The following is a 19438-nucleotide window of genomic DNA, read 5'->3' on the forward strand; positions in this document are numbered from 1 at the left end:
TTATACGAAGGTTAGATTTAATGCTTGAAAATCCTAAGGGCCTGCAAGGCCCGAAGGAAATTTTTGAATGCATTAAATCTAACTTTTCATTACTGCCTCTTCTTTTTAAATTGTATCACTTTTGTCGTGGCTGTCTACTTACCTCCCTTTATTTCAGGAAGGTTGATGAGGGGTAGTTATTTGAGGAAGTATTTTTTAAATGTTTGTGTATACAATTGCAATACTAAATAAATCACCCTTCATTGGAAATAGCCTACACAGTATGCCAACAAAGCACAGAGATCCGGGTTATAACAACAATTAATTAAATTCTCACTGAAGAAAAAATAGTATTAAAAATAGTTTAGTTTGCATTTTTGCGCTTATTCGAAATTGAACATTTTGGGGGTGCTTATTCGAAATTTAACATTTGGGGGTGGGGTGCTTATTCGAAATTCACCATTTGGCATAATTTAGCATAATTTCCCATCAGCCTCGGAATAATTTGATTTGCATCACTGGTCACACTGACACCTTTAATTGATCAACCACGATCAACCATAAAATCAGGTCTGAAACATACGTTATAACAAAGAGCTGTTATTATACTCTTTGGTTATAACTACATTAGGGTAACGCGATTCCATTGGCGTTCCATACTATTATTGTTTGGATTGATGTCAAAGGTTAGATTTTGTCACGCATTAGTAAATAACGTGAACTTTTTGAAGAAAAGATGTTTCACAAAGTTATTAGAATATTATTTCGTTCCGGCAAATCATTGCAAAGTTGTTCACGACATAATATAAGCTGTGCAAGAGTATGCATTTCCAACCCATGGATTCAAAATTACTCAATAAGGTTAGGCGTACTACTACTACTAGGCCTAGAGCTACTGTAAGAGTCTAGGCCTAGCCTACCCTAGGCTAGGCTTAATTATTGTTTGACAGTACTAGTAGTACCACTTAATTCGCTGTAAACCTAGGCCTAGGCTAGGTAGGGGCGAGGCTAGGTAGTCCTAGGCCCTAGGACATCAATTCTTTGAGGGACTAATGAGTATCCTCTGTTAATTAGAAATAGGCCTACCTATCTATTAAGTCACTATAATAAGTGTGTAAGATTATTATAAAACAACTAGAGTAGAGGACTCACTAAAACTATAAAAAAAAAAATAAAAAAAAAACATATAAGGATCAACTGAAGAAAATATACATTTAGTCAAAGAGTAATAAAAGACTGGAACAATCTCCCGACCACTGCTACTATCAATGCAAGTTCAATAAACACCTGCAAATCAGTAATCAAATAATCATTGGGTTTAATACCAAGGACTGAAAGCCCCTCTGACCCAAAGCCACCCCAAGATAGATGGAAGAAGAGGCACTTCAAGTAAGTTCAAAATAAAAATTAAAAAGATCCAGGCCATTGAGAGTACTATTAGCCTGGGCCTAATTTCTGCTATCTAGGTCTTGTTTTATGCTAGCTAGGCCTTGCTTTCTAATCTAAAGTAATTTTCAAAGGCTAAGCATAAATAGCCAATTCACTTTTTTTTCTCCCCTTGTGACTTTCTTTTTTTCTCTTTGTTTCTTTTTCTTTCTTTTGACTTTTTTGACCTTTTTGTTTAGTGTTTTGCTGCTGAAGAGGAATGCTTCTATAAAAAGAAATATTCATAAAATGAATTTCAATTCTTAAGCTCTGTCTTGACAATAAAATTTTATTTGACAAAAACAGTTGTATTCCCATATATAGTAATGGTGTGCCTATATATGGTCATAATGGCAGCACATCATGACCATATTTGGGCATGTCACATGTTTTTGTCAAATAAAATTTGGTAGTGCTGTACAGGGTTTTACTCAATGTAAATGAGTTATTGGGTTGCTATTTCTTTTCTTGTGTAGTGCTTCACCTAACCTATCATCTGGCTACATGGATGTCAGTGGTGTTAATTTACATTATATGAAAGTGGGACGGGGAGATCATCCGATATTGCTCATGCCTGGAGCCCTTGGTAAGATTTTACAACATATCTATTATTTAGCCCTTCCCGACTTTTTTTTTTTACAAAAAACTGTTGTATGTTCATATATAGTCATTATATGCTTATATTATGGTCATAATGTGATGTCATCATTACCATATTTGGGCATATCACATGTTTTTGTCTTAAATAAAATTATGTAGTCTGGACAGCTTTATTCAGTCGGGTCTACACTGTGTCAAGTTTTTTTTTTAAATAAAATTTTATATTTCAATTCAATTTTATATATTGCTTTATGCAAATTGTTGTGTTATATGAACTTGGATTTAATAAAAATTGATAATAATATTAAAAGAGTGAGCAACTTAGCTCAGTCGGTTAATCTGGTAGTAGCTACTATGTGTGCGCTAAACCGTGGAGATCTCTATATTGCTGGTTCATTCCCATCGCTGCCTCTCCTTGAGTTTCAGCTGGAGGACTGAAATACAAGTTACAATAGCGCACCGTCTTTCAATTGAGACGTTTAAGCCGTTGGTCCCGTGTGCATTTATGGCCCATGTGCATGTGAAAGAATGCAGTACACTCTTCAGAAAAGAGTAGGGGATTGTCTCCCGGTGTACTGCCCAATCACCACCAGAAGGACCCCACTGGAAATAAGTCTTCTTCTAGACTTTCATGGGCTATTCTTGGTGTTTACACCGAATAAATCCAACAATGTGAATAATTTAATCAAATTTATATGATTGTGTTTTTTTTTTCACTATAAATTTTTTTAGGAATATTTCATCACCATTGCAAAACAACTGATACAAATCATAATTTTATTTTATTGATATTAGGGTCAGCGACAACAGATTTTGGTCCTCAGCTGATGGGGGGATTTGATGCTGATACTTACACAGTCATAGGCTGGGATCCACGAGGGTATGGAAAGTCAAGACCACCCGACCGAACCTTCCCATTGGAATTCTACCAAAGAGATGCTGATGATGCAAACAGTTTGATGCAGGTCTGTTAATAAATGAGAGAACAGCCTTTAGAATTTTTTTTCCTTCTTCTTCGACAAACACCCCCAAGAGCATCTCCCCAACCCGCATATTCCACTTGAGGTCATTAAGCTAAAGGTATTCTTTTGCAAATGTGTCTATGTTGTTGTTATATTTCCTAGTATTGCAGCCTAAAAGCACAAGTTATACCATCCTAAGCCGTAAGATCTCTCCTCTTGCATTGGGTATTAATTCGGGACCAACAAAGGGTATAACTAGGCATCGACATTCTATGCGTCAAGCACCCTTACACCCTAATCGTCACAAAAACCATAGCAACCAAATTATAATTAACCGTCAACGTGTGATGAATTACCCAAACGTGTCAGTTGCCATGGTAATCATGTGTCGTGCAGTGGTTAATGAATTTTTCCATTAACATTTTTTTTTCATTTGCTATAACTTTTCATTTTGTTGGTTGATTTTCACAAATCATTTGTTGTTTATAGAAGCACTAAACAAGCTTGTGGTCAAAGGAAATCAGATGTAATAGACATTGTGAAGTACCCAAAAATCATAAAATAGTAACTAACACCAAAAAACATATGGCATGCATAGACTAATAATTGACGGCTATACTCTCAACTAGTATCAGATTGTCGATACCACAGTAAAGATCAAAGGACTGTACGCACACGCTATGTTCACGAGCGAATATGTGCGTGCTCTTGTTGATAAGCAGCCCCATGTTTTGAACCCCTGTTGGTAAATTCTGAATTTCGTGATCCACCATTGTGCAGAATCAGGCTATACACTGTACAGCCTTGTTTCTGTAATTCACTAAAATATCAGTAATAATAGTAATAATCATTTATGTACACACCTGTATCTTCCAAAAGAGGCTTGCCCTCCCAAAACCAGCAACAGTGACGAAAAAATTGAAATTGACTTTATTATTCTTATTCCTTAAATTGTAGGCTTTAAAATGATGGGTCATTTACTGGAATCGACTTAACTATTACCAAAGTTATGAGTAAATGTATTATAGATTCTCTGTACTATAGTATACAATACGGCCGCATTCTTTAATATGCTAGTTTCTCAGTATAAAATTAGCGACAGTCACTTCTGCCACTTTTTATCCGCTTTATAAAGTGTTGAAGATGATTGGTTTCAGTAAATATTGCATCCCAACTTATTCACCTCCTACCAGAGAGAGACAAACATAATAAAGTGTTTTCAAACAAGCAATGCAACCTTTCAGCTATTTATTTATTTAATTCTCTTCCATTCATAACTATATTTCTTTTTATATTAATCTTTCCAAAAGCTTGCTACCGTATGTTTAATGGTAAGGGTCATACATTTAGTATTTGATATAGGATACAAAGTGCCCAAAATCAGAGAATAACAAAAACCAAAAAGCCAATAATAATGGTTGATTTAAGTATCAACCAAAAAGAATAATGTTATAGAACTATTTATTGTTTGTATGTTTGTTTTGCTCATTTTAACACATAATAACAGAATTAACATTGGATTTGTATGATCTGTTTGTAGGCATTGGGGTATGAAACATTCTCAGTGCTTGGCTGGAGTGATGGTGGTATTGCTGCTCTGAAGCTAGCATCTCAACATCCGCAAAATATGAGAAAATTAGTCATCTGGGGTGCAAATGCATTTGTAGCACAAGAAGACTTGGATATGTATGACAGTGAGTTAATTTATAGTTATTTATTTTTAGATACTAGTTTTAAGCGTGGCTATGTATGGATAGTTAAACAAACATAATAACCTTATGGAAAACTGAGGTGTGTGTTTAAGACATGTTAGTAGGTTGTATGGTTTTGGTTGATTTATCATCCATCAATGTAAGGCTTCCTTGTTTTATAATTATTCCATCAAAGCGACAGCATATTGGACGGAAAATTGTGTGTTTCTTTATCTATTTAAAACATATTTAAGGAGAGATAGCCCATCCAACAAAGCTGATCATTTGGGGCCCTCACATATATAAAAATACAATACAAATTGATAAAAACTATGAAACATACAAGCATAATAAAGATATGAAATATAAAAAAAAACCCGATTTACATGATTGGGACATGTGAGTGATATTGGCCCCGTTCTGATTGGTCAGTTGTTTTAAGATTGATTGAGACTCCATTGATTGTTTTTCTTCACAAGTTGACCATTCCTTGTTTCATATTGAGACGAAGTATTACATAACGTGCTAGAGAAATATATAACATTTAAAATTACAATATACAATTCTCATTAGTGCTATTTATATAATTGATTCCTTACCATATTGTAAAAACTTTTTTCCTGTAATTTTGTTGATTCAACTTTTTTATTGTAAATATCGTGCAATTCAGCCATAAGGTTGTGATTTCGTTTAATTTTTTTAATAAATCAATAAAATAAAGAAAAAACAGAAAGATTAAAAAAAAGCTTTAATTTGTATTTGCAGAAACTAAAAACATTAATGACTGGAGCCAGAGGATGAAGCAGCCAATGATAGACATGTATGGTGAGGAGTATTTCCAACAGACCTGGCTTGGATGGGTCGAAGGTATAACAAATATATACACTGAGAACAAAGGAGACCTTTGTAGCAAACAAGTGCGTAAGATACGATGCCCCACTTTGATATTGCATGGAGAAAAAGATCCCATGGTACCAAAAATACATCCAGGATTTCTTCAACAGAACATTATGGGCTCAAGGTAAGAATATGTTATGGGGCGCCTGCTTTTCAAGGAGAAACAGACCTTGGACGGTATCCACTCCTGGTCAATGCATGTGCATTCATTCTTTTATTTATAATTCGTTTATCATTCATTTCTTCATTCACTCATGCAATGTCCCATAGATTATTTTTAATGTTAGATTGAGTTGGTGTTTCATTCTTTAGCTACAGGATAATACATGTTATTAGCATAGATATTTCAATTTTACTTAAATATTCTTAGAAATTAAATAGAAATATTCATAATTAACATAACAATTTGGTTGTCTCACTGAATTAGAGTATTCGTGCCTGGTACGATCTAGCTTAGCAATGGTTTGACCTGGAGGTCACATTTCACCTGATAATCGCTTTTTGTGTTGCAGCTAAAAGGTGCTCAGCCAAAATCGGTTATTTGCCGTTCAAACACGTTATCCATTGCATGTTTTATTCACTTTTTTTAATCGCTTTTTGAAATTGGACCCGTTTGTACTGCAAAAAGAAAAAGCTTTTCGAAAAAGCGATTTTTTTTTTATCAATTTTTTTCTTTCCAGTAGAAACAGGTCCTTAAAGAAAGAGAAAACGTTATTTGCCACATATAGAATTTTTCATTTCATTGCTTGAAAGCTGCAGGATGAAAGCTTTGAGAATGTAGACTTTCCCTTATGCATTACCTTTGCCAGACAACTACTGTTGGGTTCGAGTGTACTGTATAGTGCAAAGATGATCTTTTGGTGCTAGAGGCATTTCATTTTATGATTTTATAAAGATAACTTTTTATTGTTGGAAAAACAAAAAATGTTTTCTCCAAGCCTGACCAGCATTTCACACATGGAGATTACCTTTGCATAATAAAACTAAATATCTCAATGGTTATATTTCTACTAGCGATTTCTACTAGTTTTGACCAAATGTGCTATGTCCATTAGCATGCAGTACTGTTTTATTGAAGTATTTTTGTCATGCTGATTCTCAAAAACAAATTACTGTATATTGTTTGTAAACAATGCATGTTCAAGATAAATATTCTTTAGCTTTTGACAATCTTAGTTATTCTGTTGTGAGTGAAAATGTATATTGTATATATACATATATTTTCGTAGTCTATATATAAAAGGCATCTTTGATTTTTTTTTTTTTTACTTTTCTTTAGGTTAATTAACTTTCTGGATGGAAAGCATAACATCCATCTGCGATATGCGAAGGAATTCAACAAACATGTGGATGTCTTCTTGCGAAAGTAAGACTCTATAATCAATAAAAGCAACATTATGTGGTCACTTGTAAAACATTTTTTTAAAATATATTATTCAATTATTTTATTCACTCATTTGATATGCAAAAACATTACATTACATTATACAGTGTGGTGAGAGGAACACTGAAGCAAAGCTTGTTAAGTAAAATTTGTTCCTCCCGCGAGACTTATCTACAATAGTTTAAAGAAAAAGGAATAAACTAATAAATAACTCAACAATATTTTAAAATAACTTGTTTTCTTTATTTTTTAGCTCCGATGAGGAGCTCTAGAAACACTCGACTGATTGATTAATAGATCTTTTTTGTATGGTAGTCCCTAGAAACACTCGGCTGATAGATTAATATACGTTTTTTGTATGGGCGGCCCTTAGGGCCAATATTATACTCTACCGCCTCTATTATACTGCCCTCATCAGAGCTTTCAGGATTACCAGATCTTGTTTGTTGTAAACTTGTGGAAAATGTTGCCAAATTTTCCTTAGTGAGTTCTATGTAAGTGTTGCCTGCTACATCTTTACATGGGAAGGTGCATAGGATTAGCACACAAGAGATAACATTTATGTAAGGAATGCCAACATATTTTCTTTCATTGCCTACACATCCAACAGCAAGTGAATAACCAATTACAGGATGGAAATTAAGATACTCATAAACAAGAGGCTCTACACAATCTAATTCTCATTTAATTCTCATTATGAGGCTTAAGCTGTTGTATGCCAGTTTATATTCGTGATGTGCCTATATATGGTCATCAAGTGATGTCATCATGACCATATTTAGGCATGTCACATGTTTTTGTCAAATAAAATTTAATAGTCTACCAATCACTTTGATTGGAAATTGTTATCTTTGTTGGTTATGAATAAACTAAAAGAATATACAAGGAATTGTATCAGCTGTTGACTGTAATGTGACACTTTTACCAAGCAACTAGTTATTAATTATAATAGGTTTGCAACTTATTGCAACAGTCCGACAGCAGTGATTTTGTATGCGCGCAATGAAAAGTTAAAAAAAATACTACCACGCGAATGGAGGCGCCCTATTTACGAACTTCGTTTACGTTTTTTCGAAGGACGCCCTCTGGTTCGTAGTAGTACTTTTTTAGAGATTCCAACGAAACCCTGAGAGTCGGACCTCTTGCAGTTTTATACTATCTTTCTACTAGTATAGGTGAATCTGGCTTGCAACAGGTCGAAATTAAACCCTCCAGTTTTGTTTAACTTGAAACATAACACCTTAATTTCTATGTCACATGCTTCAAGTATGTGAAGAAGAAAAATTAATGATCTCATTACAATTTTTTTTTTTTTCCTAGAAATAAATCTTTGAAAAATCGATGATGTCTACTTGATCGTTACTGTTAACATTACCATCAAAACACATGATGGCATTGTCAAGCATTGAACAAATATAGCAAATGTCATTCCTTGTTGTTAAGAATTTTCTAAAGTTCCAAGTGGGTTGAAACCGTGGCCAGATACTTTCGTCACAATGATAGTTTGACCAATCAGTTACCCCAAGCCAATTCGCATGGACTTCAATTACTGTATTAATCATATCATTAAGGCACTTTTGGATATTTTTGCCCTGATTCACTGAACAGACATTTTCAGTGTTAAAATCGTAACGTGTTTGAACTTCATATTTATATAGTGGAGTATTGGATGGATGTATGTAAACAACCAGGATAACCCACGAAATTCTCAAAAAATGGTGAGGCCTTCTGGTGACGTGGCGATTTGCGTTTTTTAACATGCACCTGGGCCACAATGCACACAGGAACAACAGCTTAAATGTCTCATCCGAAAGATGGTGCGCTATCGCAACCTGCATTTCAGCCCTCCAGCTGAAATACAAGGAGAGCAGCGATGGGAATTGAACCGGGGACCTAGAGATCTCCATGGTTCAGCGCTACCACCTGTTGAGCCGTCTGTGCTAAGCTGCTCTCTAAAGTCAAGTATTTATATAATGGCGTATTGGCAGCGTTTAGGGGAATGGGTATATTAAAATGGGGTGATGTCAATATGGTCATGTTGATACTGCGATGTCTAGTGCGGTTATGATTTCAATCGACGAGCGGCAGTCTTTTTATAGGCTACGTCACGTGATTTATCGGCAATACGCTGCCGCGCGCTGTGCATAAGGTAGACTATCACTGGGCATAAGTTGTGAACGCCGGCAACACGCTAAGCATTCATTCGTGTAAGTTTTCTATATTGTAATCAAAACGTTCTATATAAGTTACTAATACTTTGTTTATACGTCCAATACATTATGAATACGCTATGAATGCGCCCAGAGTTGAAAAAAGCATCGGTAGTTCACAGTATGCCAGCGTTTTAGAGAAATTTTGATACGTTTGGCATACGCTGACTAAATCGTGAAGGTGTGACAGGGCCATTAGCCGGGCACTCACTGCATCGTATGACAAATTCAACTCTGCTTCCTGTGAGCCTTGACGATGCGACGCTGTTTGTCGGTGGCTGTCTGAACGGATCGTCATTAAAAACGATCCGTCGCACGCGCGTCGTGGCGTTGCGTTCTTCATAGAATCGCGTCGGCCGATGACCGTCGGGCGCAGTGAGTGCCGAGCTTAAGTGTCACCAGTTTTACTACTCAGCGACTGTACATCTGAAAACAAGTTTTTCCTTATAATTTCGATGACAGAATTTGTGAATTCCATTTTAGAGGTAGGATTGAATTGGTACAATCCATTACCGGTATTCTATTCCCGGTTAAATTTCTTTCCTGGTGGTCTTAGAGGTCTACATTACAGAATATACCAGTAATAAATTTGTTCAGTATTTGATAAATATTCACAAAGATAATTTCTTAATCCCGATAAAAAGTTGAAATAGAATGCAATGAGTTCGAGTCAACATTTATTTTTATGCGTTTTTAACGCAAATCTGGTGACACCTTGCCATTAATTAACAGTCGTTTAGTCCATTGTTCCCTCGTGAATTATAAGTACGATATATTTTCAAATACTAATTACATAATTCTTATTTATGTTAACATAGTAGCTAAAGTTTTATATAAAATGCACTAATGTATATATCTACATTCAAATTAGGTAAGCATTGTTTTTTTTTTAATGAATTCTGTGAATTGTCTGATTTCGTTTATCTGTATGCTCTTTACATTGTGAATTGTCTCACATTTCTGTTGTGTATAATTGTTGATGGTGGTAATACTGCAGTGATTAACGAGGTATTTCCTACTAATACTATATAGTAATGTTGTTTGTGGTTAAGTCGAAGTAGTACATGTTCCAGAATGCTAAGCACTTACGCATAGATACAATTTCGTATACAAAAACACCAAGTATGAAGGGTACATTCATTATTTGCATGTCTTAATTCTTTTGTGCAACTAGCCTTGTAATTAGATAAAGCATTTATATAGACAAAACGAATTAAGATATAGCGGTATTGCACATTAGTGGCCTTGTTTATGTTGTTAGATCAATATTTGATCAAATAATTTAGATATAATTATCTTGAATTTTTATAACAACACGTATAATTATGAATAATTGTCTATCTAACTTTGATACATGAAAATACAAAAAAGTGGGAATTAAAAACTTGAGAAACATATTATATCGAAATACTCAAAACAGTGTAAAACTCAGAAGCGGTAAAGCCTAAAATATCAAATTTTAAGATGCAGTTTTTGAAATTCGAAAAAAGTATGTAAATCCCAATGACATTGTATCTTCCACTTAATTTTACCAGTCTACTGTGTGATTTAACCTTTTACCTTATTGATACTACTACGAATACTGTGTCACCAAAAGATACAACTAAATACCTACAGACCGTTTCAGTTAAAATTGAGCTGGGAATCAAGTGAAATTTCCTTAGCATTGGTGTCCTGATGTATACCCACTTCTGTGTAAGAAGAGCTGTACATTGGGCGGTTTTGAGTCGGTGCCTCATCTTGAGATTGACAATACCTGTTCGAAATTTGACTAAATTCCAGCTCATCATATTAACTAAAATATTACACGCTTAACCGAGTGGGCAGAACAACATCTTCAGTTCGACCAAGTCTAAGGTACCGTCTCCGTCTAAGTCTAGATGTTTCATCAAAATTTGGCACATCTCTTCCAGGTCTTCATCGCTGTATTTTTTTGACTTAGCCTGCGTTATACACAACAGAAATTTTATTGTATTTAATGGACTGTGGGGATTTTGTTCATTGTCATCTTGGAGTAGGCCTACCAGAACTTTTATTCCATTAATCTTACTGCATAAGTATAATGTTTACATTACTACATAATTAAAAATGAATAATTGCTAGAATATACTTAACAATCTAAATTCAATAAAATAACTTTTTCTCAATATCAAAAACAAATGAAAATCATCAAATATTATTAGAAAAGAACTATAATATATATTAATTTCTTTGCAATCATACAACTTTATTAAGAAAAAGTATCATTCTAAATAACTGAAATCACTACATATACGAGGATGCATCTTTCAAGGTGGAAAATATCTTGGCGGGCTAGATTAATGTAATCAAAAACTTTCTTACAATCACAATGCTAATATTATTAAGCATGATCAACGCTTATAGTACTCACAAAAATCCCATTAGAAATTGTCAAGAAGTAACCATATATGTACATAGGCCTATATATGGTAAGAATTTCCCTTTATGTTTGTATATTATACGACCAATACTATCCCATTATACAAATAAGAATAAGCATAGAAACATTAAGTGTTAGTAGAACACAAACATATACTGTACTGAACGAGTCACTGTTCCCTTTTTCACAAACATATTAGGAACACAAGACCAACATAAGCTCTTCTTTCTGAATTTTGCCATCCCGATTGACGTCGCAGATGTCCAGCAATGCTTTTGTGTTTTCCTCAAGACCTTGCATGTCGATGTCCTGAGAATATAGAGAACAGATTCAAGAACGAAGTGTCGCTTTTGAGCAAGCATTTATGCCCTTTAGAACACCCGTGTTTGATTCAAAACAGAAAAGGGATCACCACTAAATTCAATCAATGTGCACAGAGTTTGATGTGTGCAAGGAATGAAATAAAAATGTTTTGTAAGCTCTGTGGAAATTTAAAACTGAACAACTTTGGAACTAGTACTGATACTGGTATAGGCGTTTATAATGCGCCTCTTCCTTGAGGTTATAAAGCGTAGTTATTTTCCCTTTTCATTGGGTCCACATGCTTAAGTGTTGCTGCTGGTAATCAGCTCAGGAGCAGGCAACCCCACCAGGTACCCTTTTATGCTCCAGGAAGACTATTTTACCAGCAGATATTTTGAATGGCGTCATTCATTTATGGAAGTGTGTTTGTGAAGATAAAGTGGATAACTTTGAGGGAGGCTTTGAGAAGAAGAGGATGAATACTAACTGGTGCTTACCACTGGGCGATCAGAACTGAACTCAGAATATTTTTTAAGAAAGAATGTCAAGAATTTTGTAAAGAAGAACGAAAGATGTTGACTCAGATGAAGACATCAGAAAAAAAAAACAAAAAACAAACAAGTGTCAGATTGGGTTTTCTAGATAGTAACTTATATCTAGGTGTCTTGTAAAACGAGGAGCAAAAGAAAATTGAAACGGAAACCAAATTCAAAGAAAAACGAACTCAACGCTGAAAGGTGTAATCTGTGATGGCAAAGAGAAAAGGATATGCAGGTAGAAGTAACAATACAAACGGAATATAAAGTCAAAACAAAATATATACTCAAGCATATGTTAAACATGGGCAAATTTACTGAGCATAAATAAAGCAATAGCCACAGATATTATTATTGCACATATCGTCGGCATACGGTAACATAATTACACACTTTCCCAAATATAAATGGCCCATAGATAAAGTACGTAATTATGCAAGATTGAACCACGGTGGTACGTTTATTTATGACATATATTGAATGTAATATACATAATATGTTAGTTGCTCAGTTTGCACGAGACCTTTTAGCTGACATACGGTAACTATAACAATTTTACAACATTGCTTTGATGACGTTTAACAATACGCCAAACGCTTTCAAAACATTAACTTCGTATTTGCTGGTCAATAAGGTAATGCATAAATTTGACAATGACAAAACAATCAATACAGTACTTGACTTGCCAGTGTCTTAAGTAGGCCTGTAAAATTATGTTAATATGCCCTTTAGTATACTTATTAGTTCAGTATTGTTTTTTTTTATAATTTGGATATATCATTTGAAAGAATTTCTTCATTAACTCTTTCTACTGAAATAATACACCGTACTGTAATTAATATAGATAAATACCCTTTGCCATAACACATTAGTGATAGATCATAATTGATAATTGTTTAATTGTTATCAACTTACATCATCTTCATGTTCCATAAGATCCTTCAGGAATCCTTTCAGTTCGTCGCCTTCGATCATACCGTTGCCATCCTAACAAACAAACATTTTCAATCAACCACGTATGTCTGTACATATTTGAATTAAGCTTATTTCTGGTTCCATCCTACAGCTAGGTCATACTATCAAATAATTATCTTTCAGACACAACAGACAAGTTTGATTAAACTTTTATGATGTATGGTTGTTTTAGACAATTTAACAATGCTTTAGTTTGGAGGGCGATTGTGGTTCGAGCTCTTAACCTTGTAGAAGTTTGAGTCATAAAGAATATTTCACTTGCGTCTTCAGGCAACATTATCCAAGTTGCTTCTCCACCCAGGAGTGTAAGTGGGTCTGCTAGCATCAAATACAAATTCTAGCTTCTTATAGCACAATGATCCCCATGAGGGGATTTTTGATCCAAGGGCCGTGGGTAATAATGTAAAGTGCACAGAGGCAGGTTATTACAATAATTATTCGTTAATGGAGCATTTTAAGTTTATTTTATTCTTCAAACATGACAAGAAATTGGGTTTCTCTTGTTTAGACCTTTATTACGGTCTTATATTTTTCCATAGTATTGTTAATACAGTATTTATATTATGCCGTAATTGAAATAAGCTGTGTATGTGCAGTTTGCGCACAATGAAACAAAAAAACAACCCCCCTCCCAAAAAAAAAAAAACCAAATCTATCGTCATCACTATTATCAGCAGCATCACTGCCATCACCACCATCATTATCATCATCGTCGTCTTCGTTATCATCATAATAATAATTATCATCATCAGGATCACCACCATCACCATTATTAAAGTCGATCAAATATTTTCTGTTGAGACTGGCAGTAAAACATAACGATAGCGTATAATTAACCGCAGGCTGCGGGAAATTGGTATCGTACTGTATGTTCATTAAGTTTACATACCCGATCGTAGTGGTTAAATACTCTTTCGAAATCTGCCTTGCTAAGAGTCTTGTGTCCCTATAAATATAGAAAAAAATAGTATTGTTATTTTTATAGGTCTGTTATGGTTGGTTGATATAACTAGCTTTAAATGGTGACATAAAAATACGCCACTGAATGAAGTAATATACAGGATGACTGCTTGTAAAGTTATATAGTGAAAACATGGAATTTATAATACCGGACAGCAGATAAATATGTGAATTAAACTGTTTAAACATTTTGAATAGGCCTCTGTCGGTTGATATGGCTTTAGAAGTCAAACATTGTTTTTATTATATGAATATTAACGTTATATTAGGAATTAAGGCCTAAATTAGAAATCATCCACAGATAAAATTATTATTTTTGTATATTTATGCAAACTGAAATTCTAGTGAATTTTGTAATACATAGTAATTGGCTGTTTAAAAATAATAATAGTAATATTGATGGTAGTAATAAATACAGTAATTTAGAGTTATTTGTATATACGAATGCCTACATACTAGAATGCTTCTTCTAATAGTACTGAGTCTATTACGGGATAATCACAGCCAAATAAACACCATTAGAAAATGCATCTTACGAACACTATAAACTAACGGCGGTGGTGGTGAAGACGTCATCTACAGCTTCATAAAATTCAAGCATTAACTCTTTCTATTCCAATTTGCCATCAACTTCCATAATATTTGTACCATTAAGGTCGAACTATCAACAGACACTAAAGTCATGCTAATATTTGGGCAGCAGCACGATGGCGCTATTTTAAAAAGCGCTAAATATATTCCATAATCATGTGGAAAAATAAATTATAGAAAAAAACATGCTGAAAAAAATGACCATGCTAAAGCAAATACAGCCTTTATAAGATATGGCATAAAACGTATCATGCTTAAGATTTGGATGGATAAAAAATTATGAATAATTTCAGTCCAAATGAAAAGAAATAGCAATAGCTGGAATCGGTGTAAAACATTTCCTCTTTCACGCATGCCATACTCACGTCTTTGCTCGGCATAAGAGGTCCCTGACAGAAAGAATGCAGACGACAAAGGGTGTTGGAGAGAAGTAGTATATTAGTTTTTGCGCGAAAACAATCAAATCATACGTTTCTCTTAATAAAACTAAATAATAAAAATAGACATGCTTTGTAGTAGAAAAAGTGCCCTTTGGAATAAATCTCCAACATCAGTCGATTCATTGCGTTATAACTTTGTTATATTATAAAGTGTTTGATATATGATACATACATGATTAATTCCTATTGAAAATGCGTAATTTTGTAGTTAGTTTGCATATTCTTTTAGATTTTCTATTATTTATTATTTTATTTATTTTTAAAAATAACTTCGCGTTAATAATAGTATAGACCTATCATTGAACTTGGTTTGACGATCTTGAAGCAATATTGAGAAATGGATAAATGTTATTTATATTATTTTGTAGGCCTACATATGTATGTATATCAAACACAGTTGAATCTGCAGAGAGCATTCTTTCACAAAATACATGAATATAAAAATCGAAATATGTATCTACTTGATCATTTGACCTTTGCCCATGCTGACGCCATTTTGTTGATACATGGCCTTGAACATGCACGTGCCCATGTCATAGTGCAACCGCTAGAGGGATTCCGAATTTACAAAAACAAGTTTACAGATTACTTACCGATTTTGCACATTTTGTCTATAGACAAAAAGGAGATATTTATCTTTTTACAAATTTCAGTAATATTAGTTAATTTGGGCATGTCATTGAAAAGATTGACATACATTTTATCATTCGCGTTTAATTTATTATTATAATAATAAATTACATTAATCTATAGGTTACCACTTTATTTTTTGTATTGTTGAGGATCATTTATAATACAAATGATATTACTTCATTTTGCATTAAGCTGATATTTAGATATTCACCCATTTTTTCCAGTTTCCTACCTATTTACATATGTTCCATGCATTAACGTTGGCATAGCAACCACAATTTGACCTAGGTTGACATTTATTCACTGTACGAAATAATTTCAAGCAATGACTACAAAAGCTGACAATTGCTGATGTAAGCAATTTCCGTACATGCAGCAGTGTTTTAGTTGGATTTTTATTAAGCCTAATAATAAACCAATCGTAGTTATATCACGCATAGCTGCAATGCTTTCTGATGAACATGCATGAACACCCCAGAGAAGTGAAGCTGTAGTTGCTAGTGGGTGCTTGCCTTAAAGTCCAGGGAGTGATGGGTTCAAGTTCTACGAGGATTTTGTTCACCACTTAAAAAACCCAAACAACTCCATTTTCTAAGCCTCATAATGAGACTCAGTTTATAAAGCATCCTAAGTGTAACAATACTTTGATGAAGAGGGATGCGTGACACAAATCATTTACAGTATTACAGGCCGCGAAAAAAATACATAGTTCAGCATAACCCTCCCTACCACACACCAATCACTCTGAGGCAGAAAAATAGTACTAATAGTATGTGACTTGACCAGATTTATCCCCTGTTAACTGTTTAATATTGTCGATTTTGTTACATTTATTTATTTATTTATAAAAATGACGGATGATATTCTAAGAAGATGGGCTTCAACAGTTTCAAAAACGATAGTCGTATAAAGGTCTGTTTATATCCTGGAACATTGACACATGGGTCTCCTAAACACCTGATGGGCTGTCTCTTATACACATCTAGATGTGTATAAGAGACAGAGCAAATACAGCCTTTATATTTATTTATTTATTTATTTATTTATTTATTTATTTATTTATTTATTTATTTATTTATTTATTTATTTATTTATTTATTTATTTATTTATTTATTTATTTATTTATTTATTTATTTATTTATTTATTTATTTATTTATTTATTTATTTATTTATTTATTTATTTATTTATTTATTTATTTATTTATTTATTTATTTATTTATTTATTTATTTATTTATTTATTTATTTATTTATTTATTTATTTATTTATTTATTTATTTATTTATTTATTTATTTATTTATTTATTTATTTATTTATTTATTTATTTATTTATTTATTTATTTATTTATTTATTTATTTATTTATTTATTTATTTATTTATTTATTTATTTATTTATTTATTTATTTATTTATTTATTTATTTATTTATTTATTTATATATTTATTTATATATTTATTTATTTATTTATCTTTCTTTTGCGGCCCACAAGCTTTGGTTTCAGTAATATGCCCTTCTTATTCCTCAAATTCATTATATTTATATATTTTCACTATCATGAACGAATATGAACAATATCATAACATTGTCGATTTTGTTACATTTATTTATTTATTTATTTATTTATATATTTAACTGTTGCGGCCCACAAGCTTTGATTTCAGTAATATGCCCTTCTTATTCCTCAAATTCGTTATTATTTATATATTTTCACTATCATGAACGACAGCAATTGATGTTAGTTGATGAACATGATAACAGTAAAACCATAATAGTCTTGTGAACTACGTAAATAGGCAATATTAATATGAAATATTAATATAAACAAATTGCTACCCAAAAATTTATTTTATTTGTATTATCTGAATTCCTGATGCATATTTTATAGACAAATGTCAGATGCAATCTTCATAACTACTTTGTATTGATTGACATTATTTGTCATTACTATTTGTGAGAATTGTTATAAAAATGACGGATGATATTCTAAGAAGATGGGCTTCAACAGTTTCAATAACGATAGTCGTATAAAGGTCTGTTTATATCCTGGAACATTGACACATGGGTCTCCTAAACACCTGATGGGAAATATATTCCTGAAGATACTAAGATTGATATTGAATGCATGCAGACACAGATTTTCAATCATTCCAAAGTGAAGTTCACACGAGTGATTATTTTTTCGATGCAACTTCAAATATGCTCTCTAGCAAGTAGCGTTTATGAAGAACGTGTCCATGACACGCAAATCATAGTTATTAAATTATTTAAGACTTCCTTAGTTGCAGATATGCAGTGTTTTAAGCTATGTGCAATGATGAATTTGGTCATGTGACATTTTTAACAGATAATCATACCTCAAAACGCTTCAAGAAGTTTTCCTTTACAGGTAGCAATCTATGAATTTAAAAGAAAACAATGTGACATTACGTCAACATGATGATAATAAATGATAATAATAATAAATAATAATAATAATAATAATAATAATAATAATAATAATAATAATAATAATAATAATAAAATAGAAAGCTACACAATTAGAATAACGATATTTCCACTCATTGAGCTCCTCATAGAGACGTAGATAATGCATCGCTTTATTTCAATTCTTTTAAAGGGTCCCTAAATATTCTCGGATGAGCTGGAAGGGTCACCTTGTATAAAGGTGGTATAAAAATGCAATACAGACGAACATTAGGGAGCTTTCGATTCGATTTGTGCGCGCAACGACGCAACGCGAGAACGGAATCACTCAGGCGTGACCGTCCTACCTGGCGTCCTACGCTCTCTGTATACGTAGATTTGGCCAAATTGTGTTCCAGAATCTACTCGACGAGGTGACCTTAACGTTCTCGCATGCGCAGATGACTTTTAGTGACGTCATTTCGTTCTACGTCCTACCGTCCTCTTGCAATCGAAAGCTCCCTATTGGTAGTTACAGAAAAGTGTTCGTACTTTGCCATTTCTTTGAGTTCCAACTTCCCGTCATTGTTTGAGTCATACAAAGATAGCTGTCGGTTAGAGAAAGAAAATAAAACAGTTCATTAGGTAATTTTCGCCTCACGACGTTAACCTTGACTTTAACGTTAGTACCCAACATGCAACGCGATAGCTTCGCCCCTTTAGTAAACAAATCAAAATACGCATGCGCAAACCCGTAATTAACGTACGTCGAGCACGTAAAATCCTGAAATTAACGTACTCCGCAACTCAAGATGAATAAATTATGACGTCATCCGTTAAGGTTAACGTCGTGCGGCGAAAACTACTTATTATTTATTAATTACTGTAAGAAAGACAAAGTGCAAACATAATTGAATATTTCTGTCTGATTAGTTTTCCGTAATCCAACTCCGATTACAAAGTACAATTCAGTGTCAAAGTTTCCAAACTGAAATCAATAAATAGGGATCGTATAAAGGTAATATGTCAATGTTGAAATTCCCCA

At 33.2% G+C, this 19438-nt stretch overlaps 2 protein-coding genes across 8 annotated transcripts in view; one reads left to right on the top strand and one right to left on the bottom strand.

Annotated features, from left to right (window-relative positions):
• Nucleotides 1-660: 660 nt before the first annotated feature.
• On the top strand, nt 661-7828 carry LOC117111244 (valacyclovir hydrolase-like). Of its 2 annotated transcripts, none has more exons than XM_033254152.1 (6): nt 661-840; nt 1881-1990; nt 2800-2969; nt 4507-4660; nt 5423-5678; nt 6834-7828. In XM_033254152.1, the coding sequence occupies exons 1-6, from the start codon at nt 716-718 to the stop codon at nt 6922-6924; spliced, it is 906 nt and encodes a 301-aa protein (XP_033110043.1). In that variant the 5' UTR covers nt 661-715; the 3' UTR covers nt 6925-7828. The 2 variants fall into 2 exon arrangements, with proteins under 2 accessions (XP_033110043.1, XP_033110044.1); XM_033254153.1 differs by having other exon boundaries at nt 688-799.
• Nucleotides 7829-9812: 1984 nt separating this feature from the next.
• LOC117111185 (calretinin-like) overlaps nt 9813-19438 on the bottom strand; it is a 35206-nt gene continuing 25580 nt past the window's right edge. Inside the window, exons 7-13 of one of the 6 annotated variants that reach the window (XM_033254064.1) lie at nt 18946-19001; nt 18345-18384; nt 15948-15965; nt 15280-15303; nt 14253-14309; nt 13304-13375; nt 9813-11091 (exon numbers count right to left, since the gene is read on the bottom strand). In XM_033254064.1, coding sequence (XP_033109955.1) covers nt 10960-11091; nt 13304-13375; nt 14253-14309; nt 15280-15303; nt 15948-15965; nt 18345-18384; nt 18946-19001 — 399 coding nt within the window. In that variant the 3' untranslated portion in view covers nt 9813-10959. Of the gene's footprint in view, nt 11859-13303; nt 13376-14252; nt 14310-15279; nt 15304-15947; nt 15966-18344; nt 18385-18945; nt 19002-19438 lie in introns of all 6 variants that reach the window. The other 5 variants (XM_033254065.1, XM_033254066.1, XM_033254067.1 and 2 more) reach the window with 5 other exon arrangements.

This window comes from Anneissia japonica, unplaced genomic scaffold (assembly GCF_011630105.1).
Source record: "Anneissia japonica isolate Jap-2015-1 unplaced genomic scaffold, ASM1163010v1 scaffold288008_len1385354_cov213, whole genome shotgun sequence".
Classification (NCBI taxonomy): domain Eukaryota; kingdom Metazoa; phylum Echinodermata; class Crinoidea; order Comatulida; family Comatulidae; genus Anneissia; species Anneissia japonica.

Coding starts and splice junctions, on each gene's coding strand:
- LOC117111244 (XM_033254152.1), top strand. CDS start 716: ATGTTTCACAAAGTTATTAGAATATTATTTCGTTCCGGCAAATCATTG. Junction 841..1,880: donor ATTCAAAATTACTCAATAAG/GTTAGGCGTACT, acceptor TTTCTTGTGTAG/TGCTTCACCTAACCTATCAT. Junction 4,661..5,422: donor AGACTTGGATATGTATGACA/GTGAGTTAATTT, acceptor TTGTATTTGCAG/AAACTAAAAACATTAATGAC.